Here is a 15,154-nt window from a genome sequence, read left to right as displayed (position 1 = left end):
CCTGGCCATTGGAGGACCACATTCCTCCTGCTGTGGTGATATCATCCAACCAGTGACACTTTGATTCTCTAGGGGAGGCAGGCTGGCAAAGGACAGAGGGGGAGTTGGAGCAAGAAGGCAAATCTCCGGGACAAAATGCTGGGCCCAGCCATGCCTGAAGACAGAAACTACCTCTGTATCTGGTAGTTACCCAGACCCAGAAGCTCTCCCTTTGGCTTAAAAACTAAAGTGGCAATTTTGGTCGTTTTCGTTCCACTCATTTTTCACTTGCAATAGCAAGGCTGGACCCTTCGTGAATTGAAGGATCATACTTTTCTTTCTTACGTAACTAATGCGGTCTGAAGACTTGGCCCTTATTTATTACTTCAAGGTAGAAACAGGCCTCTTTTCTTGTTAAGCGATTAGCTGCTTGCTCATCAACTCATATCATGGTTGAAAAAGAGACAAGTCAAAGGAGGAGAGGGACACTGCAAGGGGCAGCTGGTGGAAGGGCATAAGGAGAAGGACCATCCCTTTCCAGACAGGGCACCCAGAATTGACCCAGAAGTGGGCCATATGGTGGATACAGCAAAGCCTGTGCCATCCGCAGTACTTGTAAGAGCTGTCTAATATCCCTCAGAATGTGTAATCCATAGTTATTTTCACCAGTCTCTTGTAACTAGGCCTTTAGGCTGTTTGCAGTTTTTCAGTATTACAAACAATGCTGAAATGGACATCCTGGTACATTTGCTTTTGTGTAACATATTATGTGGACAAGGAAATGGCAAACCACGCCAGTATTCTTGCCTGAGAAATCCCATGGGCAGAGGAGCCTGCTGGGCTACGGTCTGTGGAGTTGCAAGAGTCGGACATGACTGAGTGACCAGACCACTACCACCAGCTCACTATGTACAATAATTCTGAGCTAAAACGGAGGGTTGTTGGGTGAAAAAGTAATCTCTTTTTGAAATGTTTTACACATATTCCCAAATATGTTTTATACATATCCCCATGCCCTCCAAAACGGTTGCATCGATTTGACTCGAACCAGTTGGGTATGAAAGTGTCCACTTTTGTCCTGCCTACCCTGAATTTGTCAGCTTGTTGTTTAGTCGCTAAACTGTGCCCAACTCTTTTGCAACCCAATGAACTGTAGCCCACCAGGCTCCTCTGTCTGTGTCCGTGGGGTTTTCCAGGCAAGCATACTGGAGTGGGTTGCCATTTCCTTCTTCAGGGGATCTTCCCGAACCAAGGACTGAACTCACATCTACTGCTTGGCAGGCAGATTATTTTACCACTGAGCCACCTTGGAAGCCCATTTGTCCGCGTAGCATGGCATAACAGAATAATAATAAAATACCACAGACCAGGTGGTTTAAGGGCTTCCCTGGTAGCTCAGCTGGCAAAGAATCCACTGGCAATGCAGGAGACCCCAGTTACACTCCTGGGTTGGGAAGATCCCCTGGAGAAGGGATAGGCTAGCCACTCCAGTATTCTTGGGCTTCCCTAGTGGCTCAGAAGGTCAAGAATCCGCCTGCAATGCAGGAGACCGGGGTTCGATCCCTGGGTTGGAGAGATCCCCTGAAGGAGGGCATGGGAACCCCCCTCCAGTATTCTGGCCTGGACAATACCTGTGGACAGAGGAACCCGGCAGGCCACGGTCCACGGGGTCGCGCAGCGACGGACAGGATTGTGCAAGCAACCACAGCACATTAGGAACAATGTCTGCGAATACGTTTGCCAATGTAGATGAAAATAACAAATTCCTTGAATGACACAAATTCCCAAAACTAACTCAAGAAGGAAGTGGGAAACCTAAATATCCCTAAATCGATCAAAGATACGGAACAGAAAACTCCAGGCCCACGTGACTTAACTAGGGAACGCTATGAAATATTTAAAGGAGAAATATCACCAATCCTATACAAATTCTTTCAGAAAGCAGAGGAGGGGAAACACTTCTCAAATCATTTTCCGAGGCCAGTCTTACAAAACACCAAAGCCATATGATGATATTGCAAGAAAAGAGAACCGCAGGCTAATATCCTTCATTAAGCTAAGCACAAAATATGAAATGTTATCAAATTTAATCCGGCGACATATACAGCCTTATGACCAAACGAGATCTATCCCAAGAATGAAAGATTGGTTATGCATTAAAAAACCCATCAACCAGTGTTATCCATCATATTAAGTACAAAACAGGAGAAAAGCCATACGATCATTTCTCAAGATGCCGAAAAAGCATTTGACAGCGTTCAACCACCGCTATGATAAAAACTGTCGGAAAACTAGGACTACAAACAGACTTTCTTAATCCGATCAAGGTCATCTACAAAACTCCTACAGCTAACATGATAATGCAGGAAAATCGAATCCTTCCACTGGGGGTGGGGGAAGGCTGCTGGCCTGGGATTTGGCGGGCTGCCCAGAGGCCTATCCGGCCAGGGGGTGGAGATCAAGGGGCCCGGATTGAAGTATCTGCCTCCTCCTCGGGCAGTGGCCCGGATCCAGTCACCTCCTGTGGCACCAGCGGTTCCCTGGCATATGCACCCCACGCCCAGGCAGTGCTGCCCCAGCCCCGCCATCACCCCCGGCTGTACCTTGCTTGTTGACTATACCCCCTCCCAGACACAGAAGTAGACCAGCGCCCAGAAGGTCAGCAGACACAGGGTCACCTCCCGGTTGAGGGCCCCTGGCACCTCGAGCCCCAAGACTTGGTTCCTGGGGAGGGAAAGCCCATGAGAGTTGTGTCAGCAGAGGGCCAAGAGACTGGGGGTGTCTTGGGGAACACTGCCCTTCCTGCAGCCCTTTAATCCAGCCAGTACCACCGGTGCTTCTGGGATGCCAGGTGTAAGTCCCCAGCCTGGAGTCCCTGCAGTCTGTGTGCCCGGACCCCCAGGCGGCCCAGCCCCACGCCGTCCCCAGTGAGTCCCACAGAAGTCCCCGCTTCCCTCCCCAGGCGGGCAGGCACAGCCCCCTCTACACCCCTAGTCTCAGGACTCCAGAGCCGGGTCGCCCCACTCCCATGTGAAGGCACCTGTGCAAGCACACACACACGGAGACACCCATGTGCATTAATCTGACCCGTGCTCTTTCACACACACATGCACACTCACACGCCCGCGTGCATGCACCTGACCACATGCTCTCCTGCCCACATACATGCCCACGTGCAGACACCTGCAAAAACAGACACACGCACACGCCTATGCGTGTGAACCTGTGCACGTGCTCTCTCTCAGAAACACACCCATGCACACGCCCATGGGCATGCACCTGCCCATGCACTCACGCACACAGATACATTTGCACTGACGTGACCTACGTGTGGGACACCAGAGGGATAGACCGGCCCTGACCCAGGGGTGCCCGACTCCCTTCCGGAAGTCAATAACAAGGACCTGCGCTCAGCAGGATGGTCACCTGTGAGCGTGGCCAGGTTGGTAGCACTGCAGTCTTGGAGGTGCACAGGGACCAGGACTCACTGGGGTTTGCAGGCTTGGACGGGAAACAGGCACGTGCCCTGAGGAGTGGGGTGGGGTCTGTTTGAGCATGCGCACTGAGGAGCTGCGGACACAATAAAGGGTGGAGTGCTACCCAGCGGCTTCCTGGCTAAGCCGTTTACCAGGTTTCCAGGCCTGAGGCAGGGCTGACTTAGACGGCCCAGACCACGTGGGTGTGTCTGTGCAGGCTCATTGGGGTGACACATCGGGTGAACGCTTGAAGCTTCTGCAGGGAGCGCCTATTGCCGGAGAGCCTGCAGCCACTGTGGGAGCCAACTGTTGGTGGGAACCTATCGGGAGGCAGGACCAGGGTGTGTTTGTGCAGGCGCTCTGCCGATGCTGAGTTGCATGTCGCACTACGGGGATCAGTTCTATAGGGAGGGTTCAGTCTTTCCCAACGCGGAGTGAGGGGGAGAGGGGTTCAAGATGGAGTCCGAGGCACATGGTGGAGGAGCCACGAGGGCAGCCGATGAAGATGCAGGTGCCATGGCCTTTGTAGCGGGCACGGCACGTGTCAGCCGAGGTGTGCTGGGTGATGCTGGTGGCCGCGATGGCCCTGGTGACCCAGCTGGCCCTGGTGACGCTGTCAGTCCTACAGTCCCTGGCGACCCCGGCGACCTGAGTGATCCCAGAGGCCCCAGCGCTGCAGGAGAGTCAGGTGGTGCAGTTGGTGACATTCTGCAGATCCTGGGGTTACCTCAGACACCACAGTTGGGAAGAGACACTGCACCCAGAGCCAGAGTTCTGAGTAACTGACCAGTTCAGTTGTATCCTATTCCAGGAGCCCCAGTGGGCCGGGCGGCCATGGGGTTCCGGGTGTGGGCTAGGGGTGGTTTGGGTGGTTGCAGGCGGCGGGGCCTAAAGTGTAGGAGGAGGATACTCTGGGGGGCTGAAGGGTATGGGTCAGGGGTGGTCTGGCTGCCAGGGCACGGTGGTGAGGAAAAGCAACCTGAAGGGATCCAGAGGGTCGGGGCAGTGATATCCAAAGTGTCCAGCGGCGACCTTGTGGGAGAAGGCGGGTCTCCGTGAGCAGGGAGCTTGACGTACAGGCAAAATGAGAAATGTGGATGGTGCCTTAACCACATCTCCACCAGCATTCTCACCGTACCTTTTGCATCGCTCGCTCAGGCAAAAATCGCCCGCAACTTCCTGTCTCAAAGTACTCCGCTGTGAGCGCCAGTTCAGAAGGAGCTCAATGTTAATGGCTGCTTGTTGGTTCTGTCAGTTCTAAAGGGGGCAGGGGCCCAGGCTGGGGAGGGGGTGGTGGGCAGTGGCCAGGGCCCGTCTTGGCCCGGGAGGAGCCATAATGGAGGGTTAAGCCTAAAGGAGAAATGTGGTGCTCTGGGCTTGTCAGTGTGCGGGGACAGAGGAAGGACATGCTCCACTTCCTCCTTCTTGTCGGGAGCTTGAATTTCATCTTCCCTCCTTATTTTAGCCAATTGAGTGCTGAAGACCATGCCCTGCTCCAGACGTCCATCACCCTCTGTCTGCAGATTTCCCTGGTGATGCGGACCATGCGGCACTATGCGCCCCCCCCCGCCCTTTCTACTAAGCCTCTGCACGAAAGTCAGGGTTAAATCTAGCGCATGTGCCCTAGCCTCAAGTGTCCTTCCCGAGGGCATTGATTTCTGCTTCATCTTGTGCCTGTGCTGCTGCTGGGGGGTTCGGGGTCCACCATACTTTGTTTGGTGATTGTTAACTGCAGAAAATGAAACTGAGCTACTGTGCCCTCTCTGACTAGTTTTAGCTTCTGCACTTCTTAATACTCTATTTGTCTTCTGGTTGGAGGGGAAGTTCTGAGATGCAGATATTCAAGGAGTACAACATAAGTGAAGACAATGTAAGAAGCCGGAGAATAAGACAGTAGTTTACTGCCATTCAGTATTAATTTTGGAGTATTTTCTCATTTTATGAAGTGAAGTGAAGTGAAAGTCGCTCAGTCATGTCTGACTCTTTGCGACCCCATGGACTATACAGTCCACGGAATTTTCCAGGCCTGAATACTGGAGTGGGTAGCCTTTCCCTTCTCCAGGGGATCTTCCCAACCCAGAGATCAAACCCAGGTCTCCCACACTGCAGGCAGATTCTTTAGCAGCTGAACCACAAGGGAGGCCTGTGCCATGGCAATACTGTCTGAAAACGGACGTGATGGACGAACACATGAAAGCACTTGAAAAAACGCTTGGACCATAGGAAGTGCTAGCTATCACTACGGTCAAAGAACACAGCTATGATGTGGACTGGGCAAAAAGGGGACCAGGGTGGGTGGTGTGGCTTGGCCCCTTGCCCTCGACTCCCACCTTAGTCCAGTGAGACCCTTCTGTGGCATACGTTGGAGAAACGAAAGTCGCATTGTGGAACTAGCTTTAGGCCATGAGACGGGAAAGTCGGCATTTGTGTCTCAGTGGCATCTCTGTGCACACTTGGCGGGCTCCATTCCACGCCATCTGAGCCGGCACTGGAGGGGCCCGTGTGCGCAGGCGCATCGGGGGCACCTGAAAGGAGCGTGGCGTTGTGACAGAGCCGAGTCCCTCCAGCCTCACACGGTCTCCATAGCAGCCCGTGGGTGGCTGGGCTGTGTGCGCAGGCGCACTTTTGGCGTCCTTGCGCAGAAGGGGAGGGACTTCGTGAGCGGCCCAGTCTCTCCGCCCCTTATTTGGCGTCTGAGGGAGACGCACAGCAGCCATGCAGGCGTCGGGTGGTGGTGCCGGTGGCGCAGAGGGCCGAGATGACCAGCATAGCTCCAGAGCACCTCCTTGCCAGAGTGGTTCAGGCAGCGCTGAAGGTGAGGATCGTCCCCGGGCCCCAGAAGGCGGGGGTGGGCCTGGCAGAGGAAGAGCGGTGATGGAAGACGCTGGAGCTCGTCCCCGGGGTGAGCGGGCACCAGGTGGCCTAGGACCCGCTGGAGATGTAGCACCCTTGGCTGTAAGGCCTAGACGTGGAGAGGCGGTGCTGTATCCTTTTCAGGGAGCCTTTCTGGGCGGGGTCAGTGGTGTGGTGGAGGGAAACATGCCGGCAGCCTGAGGAAGGGATAGAAGGGAGTACGGGGGCGATCCGGGGCAGCAGGACTGGGCAGCCTGGCAGCAAAGGAGGTTGTCAAGGCCTGAGGAGCCTGGAGGGTGGGGAAGATGGACAGAAGGGTTAGGGAGGCAGCTCAGGGTGGTCTCAGGTTGTGGTCAGGAGGATGGGCATCCTGGGGTAAAAGCAGGCCTCTGAGGTGCGAGGAAGCCCGAGATAATCAGCAAATTCTGTAATGGGTGGTGCCTTAACCGTGTCTCTCCCAGCACACTCAGAGTGCCTTTCCAGTCACCCCTGGAGGCAGACATGGCTCGCAGATCTCTGCTCCCAGATGCCCAGCGCCACCAAGGATTGGTTCTGAGGGAATTTGCAGTGAATGGCAGTGACCTGCTTGTGTCAGTTCCAGACGAGTTTGCCTTGGGAAGTGGGGGGTGGCAGGTGCTGTGGTCTGAGCTCCCTCTTAAGCGTGCTATGATGGAGACACTGAGGGGCTTGGTATAAGCAGGGGGGTTGGTACCCTGGACCTACAGGAGCAATCTTCCCTTTAACCTGATTTTCTTTTCCCTGCTTTTAGTACATGGACTGCTGAAGACCTGTGAAGACCTGGCTTTCATCCGACTTTCCATGAACCCATTCCTCGATCAGCTTTCCCTGGTGATTCGGAACATTCGGAGCCTTGGGCTCCCACCTCGCTGAGGAAAGGGGCTGAGGCCTAACCTTGTGTCCCCTGCTCGGCGGGGCATAGGGAATTCAAACTAAGAGGCATCGCCACTTTGTTATTTGAGTCTAAGTTTTTGCCTTTACTGGCCTTTGGTCTCTGTTGGTTCACTTGCTTTGTTGCCCTGCTGCTTGAGGAGTGGGGTGCTTCAGTGTTTGTTACAGCAGAAAATAAAGCTGAGTCACTTTTTGTGCCCCAGTTTCTTTTCAGCTAATGCGCTTCTGGATTTTAAAAACATTTTTTATCTTTGTTCTCGTGTTAGAGGGAAGGTACTGAAATTCAGATGTTTGAATTCCAATTACAAGGGAATTGAAAACAATTTCAGAAAATGAAAATCGAGCCCTATGTTCAGCACTAAATACTGTCAACGTTTAAGAATATTTTCTAGGTGTACTTGCACATTAAATACATAACAGCATGTGATGTAGAAGTTATCAAGTTTAGCTTTAATTTTTTTCCTGAATTTTTTTTCATTTAGTATACTAGCTTTTCCACTTTCTAAAATCTCTTCAGAAATGTGTTATTGAATAGATATAAGATGCATGATAATGTAATTATTGGGACTTCCCAGGCAGTCCGGTGGATAAGACTATGCACTTCCAGTGTAAGGGCTGCAGGTTCAGTCCCTGGCAGCAGAACTACGATCCCACATGTCGTGTGGCGTGGCCAAAAAAGTAAAATTGGGTCTTTAAATAAAAACAACAGCAACAATAATAATCTCATTATGGAACATGTAAGTTGTTTCCACGTTTTTCATTACTATGGTTAATGAATTAGTGGAATTTATAAATCTTTCCATTAACGGTTATTTCCTTAAAGTATTACTATATTCCAACAATTAGAAATGCTGACCTAACTGTTTACTTCTCTCTTGCTTTTTTAAAAAATTAATTTATCTTTTTAATTGGAGGCTAATTACTTTACAATATTACAGCGGTTACTGCCATACATTGACATGTCCAGGCTCCCCGCTGGTGTCCTCTTGGCCACAGAGCAGGGGACACACATAGGCAGTAGACCAGGTCTTTGCACACCCTAAAACTGACTGGGAGCCAGAATCAACAGAAACTGGGAGGGTGGAAAGGTGGGACAGGGATGCCCCCCACACAGGAAAGGGTCAGCCACTGCTGGTGGCTCTTCCCTTCCAGTGGGGGTGAGGGAAGTCTGCTGGGGGGGCCGAGGACTCTCCGGCCAGGGGGTGGGGCTCAGGGACCGGATTGAAGTACAACCCCTGATGCAGTCACCTCCCGTGGCACCAGTGGTCCCTGGCAGATGAACCCCACGCCCAGGCAGTGCTGCCCCAGCCCCGTGGTCTCCCCCGGCTGTACCTTGCCTGTTGACTTGACCCCCTTCTAGACACAGAAGTGGACCAGCAGGCCAGTAGACACAGGGTCACATTCCAGTTGAGGTCCCCCGGTACCTCCGGCCCTCTGGATAGCCTCAAGACATTGTTCTTGGGGAAGGGAAAGCCATGAGAGTTGTGCCAGCAGGAGAGGGCAAGAGACTGGGGGTGTCCTAGGGGGTATTGCCCTTCCCTCGGCCCTTGAGTCCAGCCGGTCCCACCGGTGCTTCTGGGGGGCCTGATGTAAGTCCCCAGCCTGGAGTCCCTGCAGTCTGTGTGCCTGGAGCCCCAGGCGGCCCAGCCCCACGCCATCCCCAGTGAGTCTGACAGCAGTCCCCCCCCCCCCCGCTTCCCTCCCCAGGTGGGCGGGCACAGTATGCTCCGCATCCCTCGTATCATGCCTCCAGGGCCGGGTCACCCCACTCCCATGTGAAGGCACCTTGAAAGCACGCACACAGAGACATATGCCCACGTGAGTGCATCCCAACCGTGGCCTCTTTGAAGCACACACACACACACACACACACCCATGTGCACGCCCCTGACCACACGCTCTCTCGTGACCACACATACATGCCCACGCACAAGCACCTCCACACACAGACACACTCACATGCTTATGTCATGAATCTGTGCATATGCTCTCTCTCTGAAACACACCCACGCACACACCTGATGGGCACGCACCTGTGTAAGGGCACTCTCTCGGGCACACACACAGATAAGCACATTCACACGCCTATGTGCATAAATCTGTGCACACGCTCTCTCTTACAAGCACACCCATACACACGCCCATGGGCATGCACCCGCTCATGCGATCATGCACACAGACACACATACAGACATGTGAGCTATGTGCGAGACACCAGAGAGACAGACGAGCGCTGACCCAGGGGTGCCCAACTCCCTTCTGGGAGTCAAGGAAAAGGACCTGCGCTCAGCAGGATGGTCACCTGTGAGCGACGCCAAGCTGTCAGCAGCACAGACTTGAAGGTGCACAGGGACCAGGGCTCACTTGGGGTTTGCAGGCTTGGCGTGGAAACAGTCACGCGCCTTGAGGAGGGCGGCAGCGTCTGTTTGAGCATCGCGCACTGAGGCGCTGCCCTCACACCGAAGGGTGGAGCGCCGCCTAGAGGCCTCACGGCTGAACCGTTTACCAGGTTTCCCGGCCGGAGGCAGGGCTGACTTAAGAGAGCCCAGACCTCGTGGGTATGGGTCTGCGCATGCGCGTTGGGGCTACGTGGTGCGTGAATGCGCGAAGCTTCAGCAGGGCACCCGTTGTCGGTGGGAACCAATCGTGAGGCAGGACCAGGGTGGGTTTGCGCGGGCGCTCTGCTGAGTTGCAGGTCTCACTCCGGGACTGGTATTTGTAGGGACTGTTCAGTCTTTCCCGCCGCGGAGGTGGGGGAGAGGGTTCAAGATGGAGTCCGAGGCACACGGTGGAGGAGCCACAAGGGCAGCCGATGAAGACGCAGTCGCCGTGGCCTCTGCAGCGGGCACGGCAGGTGGTGGCCAAGGCGTGCAGGGTGGTGCTGGTGGCCACGATTGCCCTGGCGACCCAGCTGTCCCTGGTGACGCCGTCAGTCGAGGAGTCCCTGGCGGCTCTGGTGACCAGGCTAATCCCAGAGGCCCCAGCGCTGCAGGAGAGTCGGGTGGTGCAGCCGGTGCCATGCCACAGATCGCGGGGGCACCGCAGGCGCCAGGGCCGGGTGGAGACGCTGCACCCGGAGCCAGAGTTCCGATTAACCGAGCCCTCCAGTGGTATCCTATGCTGGGAGCCCCGGTGGGCTGGGCGGCCGCAGGGGTCGGGGTGTGCGCTAGGGGTAGTTTGGGGGGTTGCAGGTGGCGGGGCCTAAAGCGTGGGAGGAGGGTACTCTGCGGGGCTGGAGGGTATGGGTCAGGGGTGGTCTGGCTGCCAGGGGATGGTGGTGACGGAAAGAAACCTGAAGGGATCCAGAGGGTCGGGCAGTGATAGCCAGGGTATCTGGCGGCGGCCTTGTGGGAGAAGGCGAGTCTCCACGAGCAGGGAGCCTGACGTGCAAGCCACGTGAGTCATGTGGATGGTGCCTTAACCATATCTCCACCAGCAGCCTCAATGTGCTTTTCGCATCGCACGCACAGGCGGACATCGCCCGCCACCTCCTGACTCCACGTACTCAACTGCCAGGGCCGATTCGGAGGGAGCTCAATGTTAACGGCTGCATGTTGGTTCTGTAAGTTCTAAAGGGGGCCGGGGCTGGGGAGGGAGTGGAGGACGGTGGCCAGTCTCGGCCCAGGAGGAGCCATAATGGAGGGTTAAGCCTAGAGGAGAAGTGTGGTGCTCCGGGCTCTGTCGGTGTGCGGGGACAGAGGGAGGACATGCTTCTCTTCCTCCTCCTTGGCAGGAGCTTGAATTTCATTTTCCCTCCCTTTTAGCCGATTGACTGCTGAAGACCCTGGCCTGCTCCGCAGGTCCATCGACTTCTGTGTGGGGCAGCTTTCCGTGGTGATGCAGTCCTTGCAGCACTTTGTGCCCCCTCCTCCTGCTAAGCCTCAGCAGAGAAGAGGGGCTTAAACCTAGCCTATGTGCCCTAGCCTCAAGTGTCCTTCCCCAGGGCATTGCTTTCTGAATTACTTTGATGGGGCTTCATCTTGTGCCTGTGCTGCTGCTTGGGGGCTCAGGGTCCACATCGTTTGTTTGGTGATTGTTAACTGCAGAAAGTAAAACTGAGCTACTGTGCTGCCTCTGACTTTATTTTTAGAGGGTTCGCTTCCTAATACTGCATTTGTCTTTTAGTTGGAGGAGAGGTTCTGAGATCCAGGTATTCAAGGAGTACAACATAATGGAAGACAATGTAAGAAGTGGGAGAATAAGAAAGTTGTGTACTGCCATTCGGTATTGATTTTGGAATATTTTGTCAGTTTTACAGTTACATTTATATATAAAACACCAGAATGTTGTTGTTGTTGTTGAGTCTTTTGTGTCCAGGTGAGTCTTTGCGATCCCATGGACTGTAGCACACCAGGCTCTGTGTCCCCGCTGTCTCCTGGAATTGGCTCAAATTCATGTCCTTTGAGTCGGTGGTGCTATCTAACCATCTCACCTTCTGTGCTCCCCTTCTCTTTTTGCCTTAAATCTTTCCCAGCATCACAGTCTTTTCCAGTGAGTCAGCTTTTGGCTTCTGCTGACCGAAGTGTTGTCGCTCCGGCTTCAGCACCCGTCCTTCCAATGAATATTCAGGACTGATTTCCTTTAGGATTGATTAGTTTGATCTCCTTGCAGTTCAAGGCACTCTCAAGAGTAACCTTGTATCGTGAAACCTTGCTAAAGTCACGGATTACTTGTAATAGCTCTTTTGTAGATCCCATGGAACTCCCTCTTAGACAAGCGTTTTGTAGGCACATGCATGCACATTTATTTCTTCCTTTCCAATTAATGGATTTTAACTGATTTCTGTTAAAATGAGATCTGCCATCACTTTGGCCACCTGATATGAAGATCCAACTCACTGGCAAAGACTCTGATGCTGGGAAATATTGAAGGCAGGAGGAGAAGGGAATGACAGAAGATGAGATGGTTGGATGGCATCACGACACCAGACGTGAGTTTGAGCAAGTTCTGGGAGATGGTGAAGGACAGGGAAGCCTGGCCTGCCGCAGTTCATGGAGTTGAAAATAGACACGACTGAGCAACTGAACACCACCACGCTGATCTCTGTTATAACGGATTTGATTTTCCTGCTTCTTTGCCTCCTGGTAATTTTAGATTGGATGCCAAGCAGTATCAAATTTCCCTTGCATGCTTAATATTTTTCTATGCCTAAACTTTTCTTGAGCTGTATTCTGGAATCCTGTTAAGTTGCTTGGAAACAGTTTGATCCTTTTTGGATCTTACTTATTAAGATTGACTCTGTAGGACCAGAGCGGATCTCGGTGTAGGAGGAACTTAATTAACTGAAATCTTCAATGGCCGAGAAGGCTATAGCTGGAAACAGGGACTCTTTTTAAAAATTTTATTTATGAATTTTTTTTTCTTTTTTTTTTTTGGCTGTGCTGCGTCTTGTTAACTGTGTGTAGGTTTTCTGTACTTGCAGCCAGCAGAGGCTACTCTCTAACTGCTGTGCTCAGGCTTCTCATTGCAGAGGTTTCCCTTGTCGAGGAGCACAGACTTTAGACAGTGGTGCGCTCAGTTGTTGCGGCACACGAGCTTAGCTGCCCCAGGCATGTGGGCTATTCCTGGCCCAGGGACTGAACCCATGTGCCCTGGATTGGCAGGCAGAATCTTGACCACTGGACCACCTGGGAAGCCAAACAAGAACCCTTAAGTGGTAGTAAAATCCACCTGGACAGTTGATTGGCACTTTATATTACAAGGAGAAGGACCATCCCTTTCCAGACAGGGCACCCAGAATTGACCCAGAAGTGGCCCATATGGTGGATACAGCAAAGCCTGTGCCATCCGCAGTACTTTTTAAGAGCTGTATAATATTGTATGTTATAATTGTATATTATTGTATATTTAAGAGCTGTATAAAATTGGAGAAGAAAACGGCAACCCACTCCAGTCTTCGTGCCTGGAAAATCCCATGGACAGAGGAGCCTGCTGGGCTACAGTCCATGGGGTCGCAAAGAGTCGGACACGACTGAGTGACTGAGCGTGGACACACTGTTAGATTAAGAAATATTCGTTCCCAGTCTCGTTCCTTTAAACACTGGAAATTGATTATGAATTTGATGCAAAGTCTATACCGCTGTCGAGGACATGGATGGGTTTTGTAATTCAGTGTCCCTTTTCCTTCTCTTGGCACCGGTACGCTGTCACTCTGGAAAACTGCCCCTTTCCTTTTCTCTAGGCCATTGTGACTGTGATAGAGCTGACTTCACATTTGATTCCACGGGTGGGCATGTGGCTCAGGCCTGGCCATTGGAGGACCACATTCCTCCTGCTGTGGTGATATCATCCAACCAGTGACACTTTGATTCTCTAGGGGAGGCAGGCTGGCAAAGGACAGAGGGGGAGTTGGAGCAAGAAGGCAAATCTCCGGGACAAAATGCTGGGCCCAGCCATGCCTGAAGACAGAAACTACCTCTGTATCTGGTAGTTACCCAGACCCAGAAGCTCTCCCTTTGGCTTAAAAACTAAAGTGGCAATTTTGGTCGTTTTCGTTCCACTCATTTTTCACTTGCAATAGCAAGGCTGGACCCTTCGTGAATTGAAGGATCATACTTTTCTTTCTTACGTAACTAATGCGGTCTGAAGACTTGGCCCTTATTTATTACTTCAAGGTAGAAACAGGCCTCTTTTCTTGTTAAGCGATTAGCTGCTTGCTCATCAACTCATATCATGGTTGAAAAAGAGACAAGTCAAAGGAGGAGAGGGACACTGCAAGGGGCAGCTGGTGGAAGGGCATAAGGAGAAGGACCATCCCTTTCCAGACAGGGCACCCAGAATTGACCCAGAAGTGGGCCATATGGTGGATACAGCAAAGCCTGTGCCATCCGCAGTACTTGTAAGAGCTGTCTAATATCCCTCAGAATGTGTAATCCATAGTTATTTTCACCAGTCTCTTGTAACTAGGCCTTTAGGCTGTTTGCAGTTTTTCAGTATTACAAACAATGCTGAAATGGACATCCTGGTACATTTGCTTTTGTGTAACATATTATGTGGACAAGGAAATGGCAAACCACGCCAGTATTCTTGCCTGAGAAATCCCATGGGCAGAGGAGCCTGCTGGGCTACGGTCTGTGGAGTTGCAAGAGTCGGACATGACTGAGTGACCAGACCACTACCACCAGCACACTATGTACAATAATTCTGAGCTAAAACGGAGGGTTGTTGGGTGAAAAAGTAATCTCTTTTTGAAATGTTTTACACATATTCCCAAATATGTTTTATACATATCCCCATGCCCTCCAAAACGGTTGCATCGATTTGACTCGAACCAGTTGGGTATGAAAGTGTCCACTTTTGTCCTGCCTACCCTGAATTTGTCAGCTTGTTGTTTAGTCGCTAAACTGTGCCCAACTCTTTTGCAACCCAATGAACTGTAGCCCACCAGGCTCCTCTGTCTGTGTCCGTGGGGTTTTCCAGGCAAGCATACTGGAGTGGGTTGCCATTTCCTTCTTCAGGGGATCTTCCCGAACCAAGGACTGAACTCACATCTACTGCTTGGCAGGCAGATTATTTTACCACTGAGCCACCTTGGAAGCCCATTTGTCCGCGTAGCATGGCATAACAGAATAATAATAAAATACCACAGACCAGGTGGTTTAAGGGCTTCCCTGGTAGCTCAGCTGGCAAAGAATCCACTGGCAATGCAGGAGACCCCAGTTACACTCCTGGGTTGGGAAGATCCCCTGGAGAAGGGATAGGCTAGCCACTCCAGTATTCTTGGGCTTCCCTAGTGGCTCAGAAGGTCAAGAATCCGCCTGCAATGCAGGAGACCGGGGTTCGATCCCTGGGTTGGAGAGATCCCCTGAAGGAGGGCATGGGAACCCCCCTCCAGTATTCTGGCCTGGACAATACCTGTGGACAGAGGAACCCGGCAGGCCACGGTCCACGGGGTCGCGCAGCGACGGACAGGATTGTGCAAGCAACCACAGCACATT

The 15,154-nt window shown here is 52.5% G+C and overlaps 1 protein-coding gene and 1 long non-coding RNA gene across 3 annotated transcripts; both read left to right on the top strand.

The window, feature by feature from the left end:
* Positions 1–3,543: 3,543 nt before the first annotated feature.
* Positions 3,544–7,419, top strand: LOC145536578 (uncharacterized). The gene is made up of 5 exons (XR_014075906.1): positions 3,544–3,796; positions 4,076–4,252; positions 4,580–6,439; positions 6,770–6,898; positions 7,078–7,419. It is a non-coding gene; the product is annotated as an uncharacterized LOC145536578 (long non-coding RNA).
* Positions 7,420–9,798: 2,379 nt separating this feature from the next.
* Positions 9,799–11,505, top strand: LOC145536577 (uncharacterized). Of its 2 annotated transcripts, none has more exons than XM_081566076.1 (3): positions 9,799–10,327; positions 10,688–10,779; positions 10,982–11,505. In XM_081566076.1, the coding sequence occupies exons 1-2, from the start codon at positions 10,030–10,032 to the stop codon at positions 10,759–10,761; spliced, it is 372 nt and encodes a 123-aa protein (XP_081422202.1). In that variant the 5' UTR covers positions 9,799–10,029; the 3' UTR covers positions 10,762–10,779; positions 10,982–11,505. The 2 variants fall into 2 exon arrangements, with proteins under 2 accessions (XP_081422202.1, XP_081422201.1); XM_081566075.1 differs by having other exon boundaries at positions 10,654–10,779.
* The last annotated feature ends 3,649 nt before the right edge of the window (positions 11,506–15,154 follow it).

The sequence above is a fragment of the Giraffa tippelskirchi genome, chromosome X (genome assembly GCF_054371585.1).
Source record: "Giraffa tippelskirchi isolate mGirTip1 chromosome X, T2T-mGirTip1v1.2.pri, whole genome shotgun sequence".
Classification (NCBI taxonomy): Eukaryota; Metazoa; Chordata; class Mammalia; order Artiodactyla; family Giraffidae; genus Giraffa; species Giraffa tippelskirchi.
This window is presented reverse-complemented; position numbering and strand designations above follow the sequence as displayed.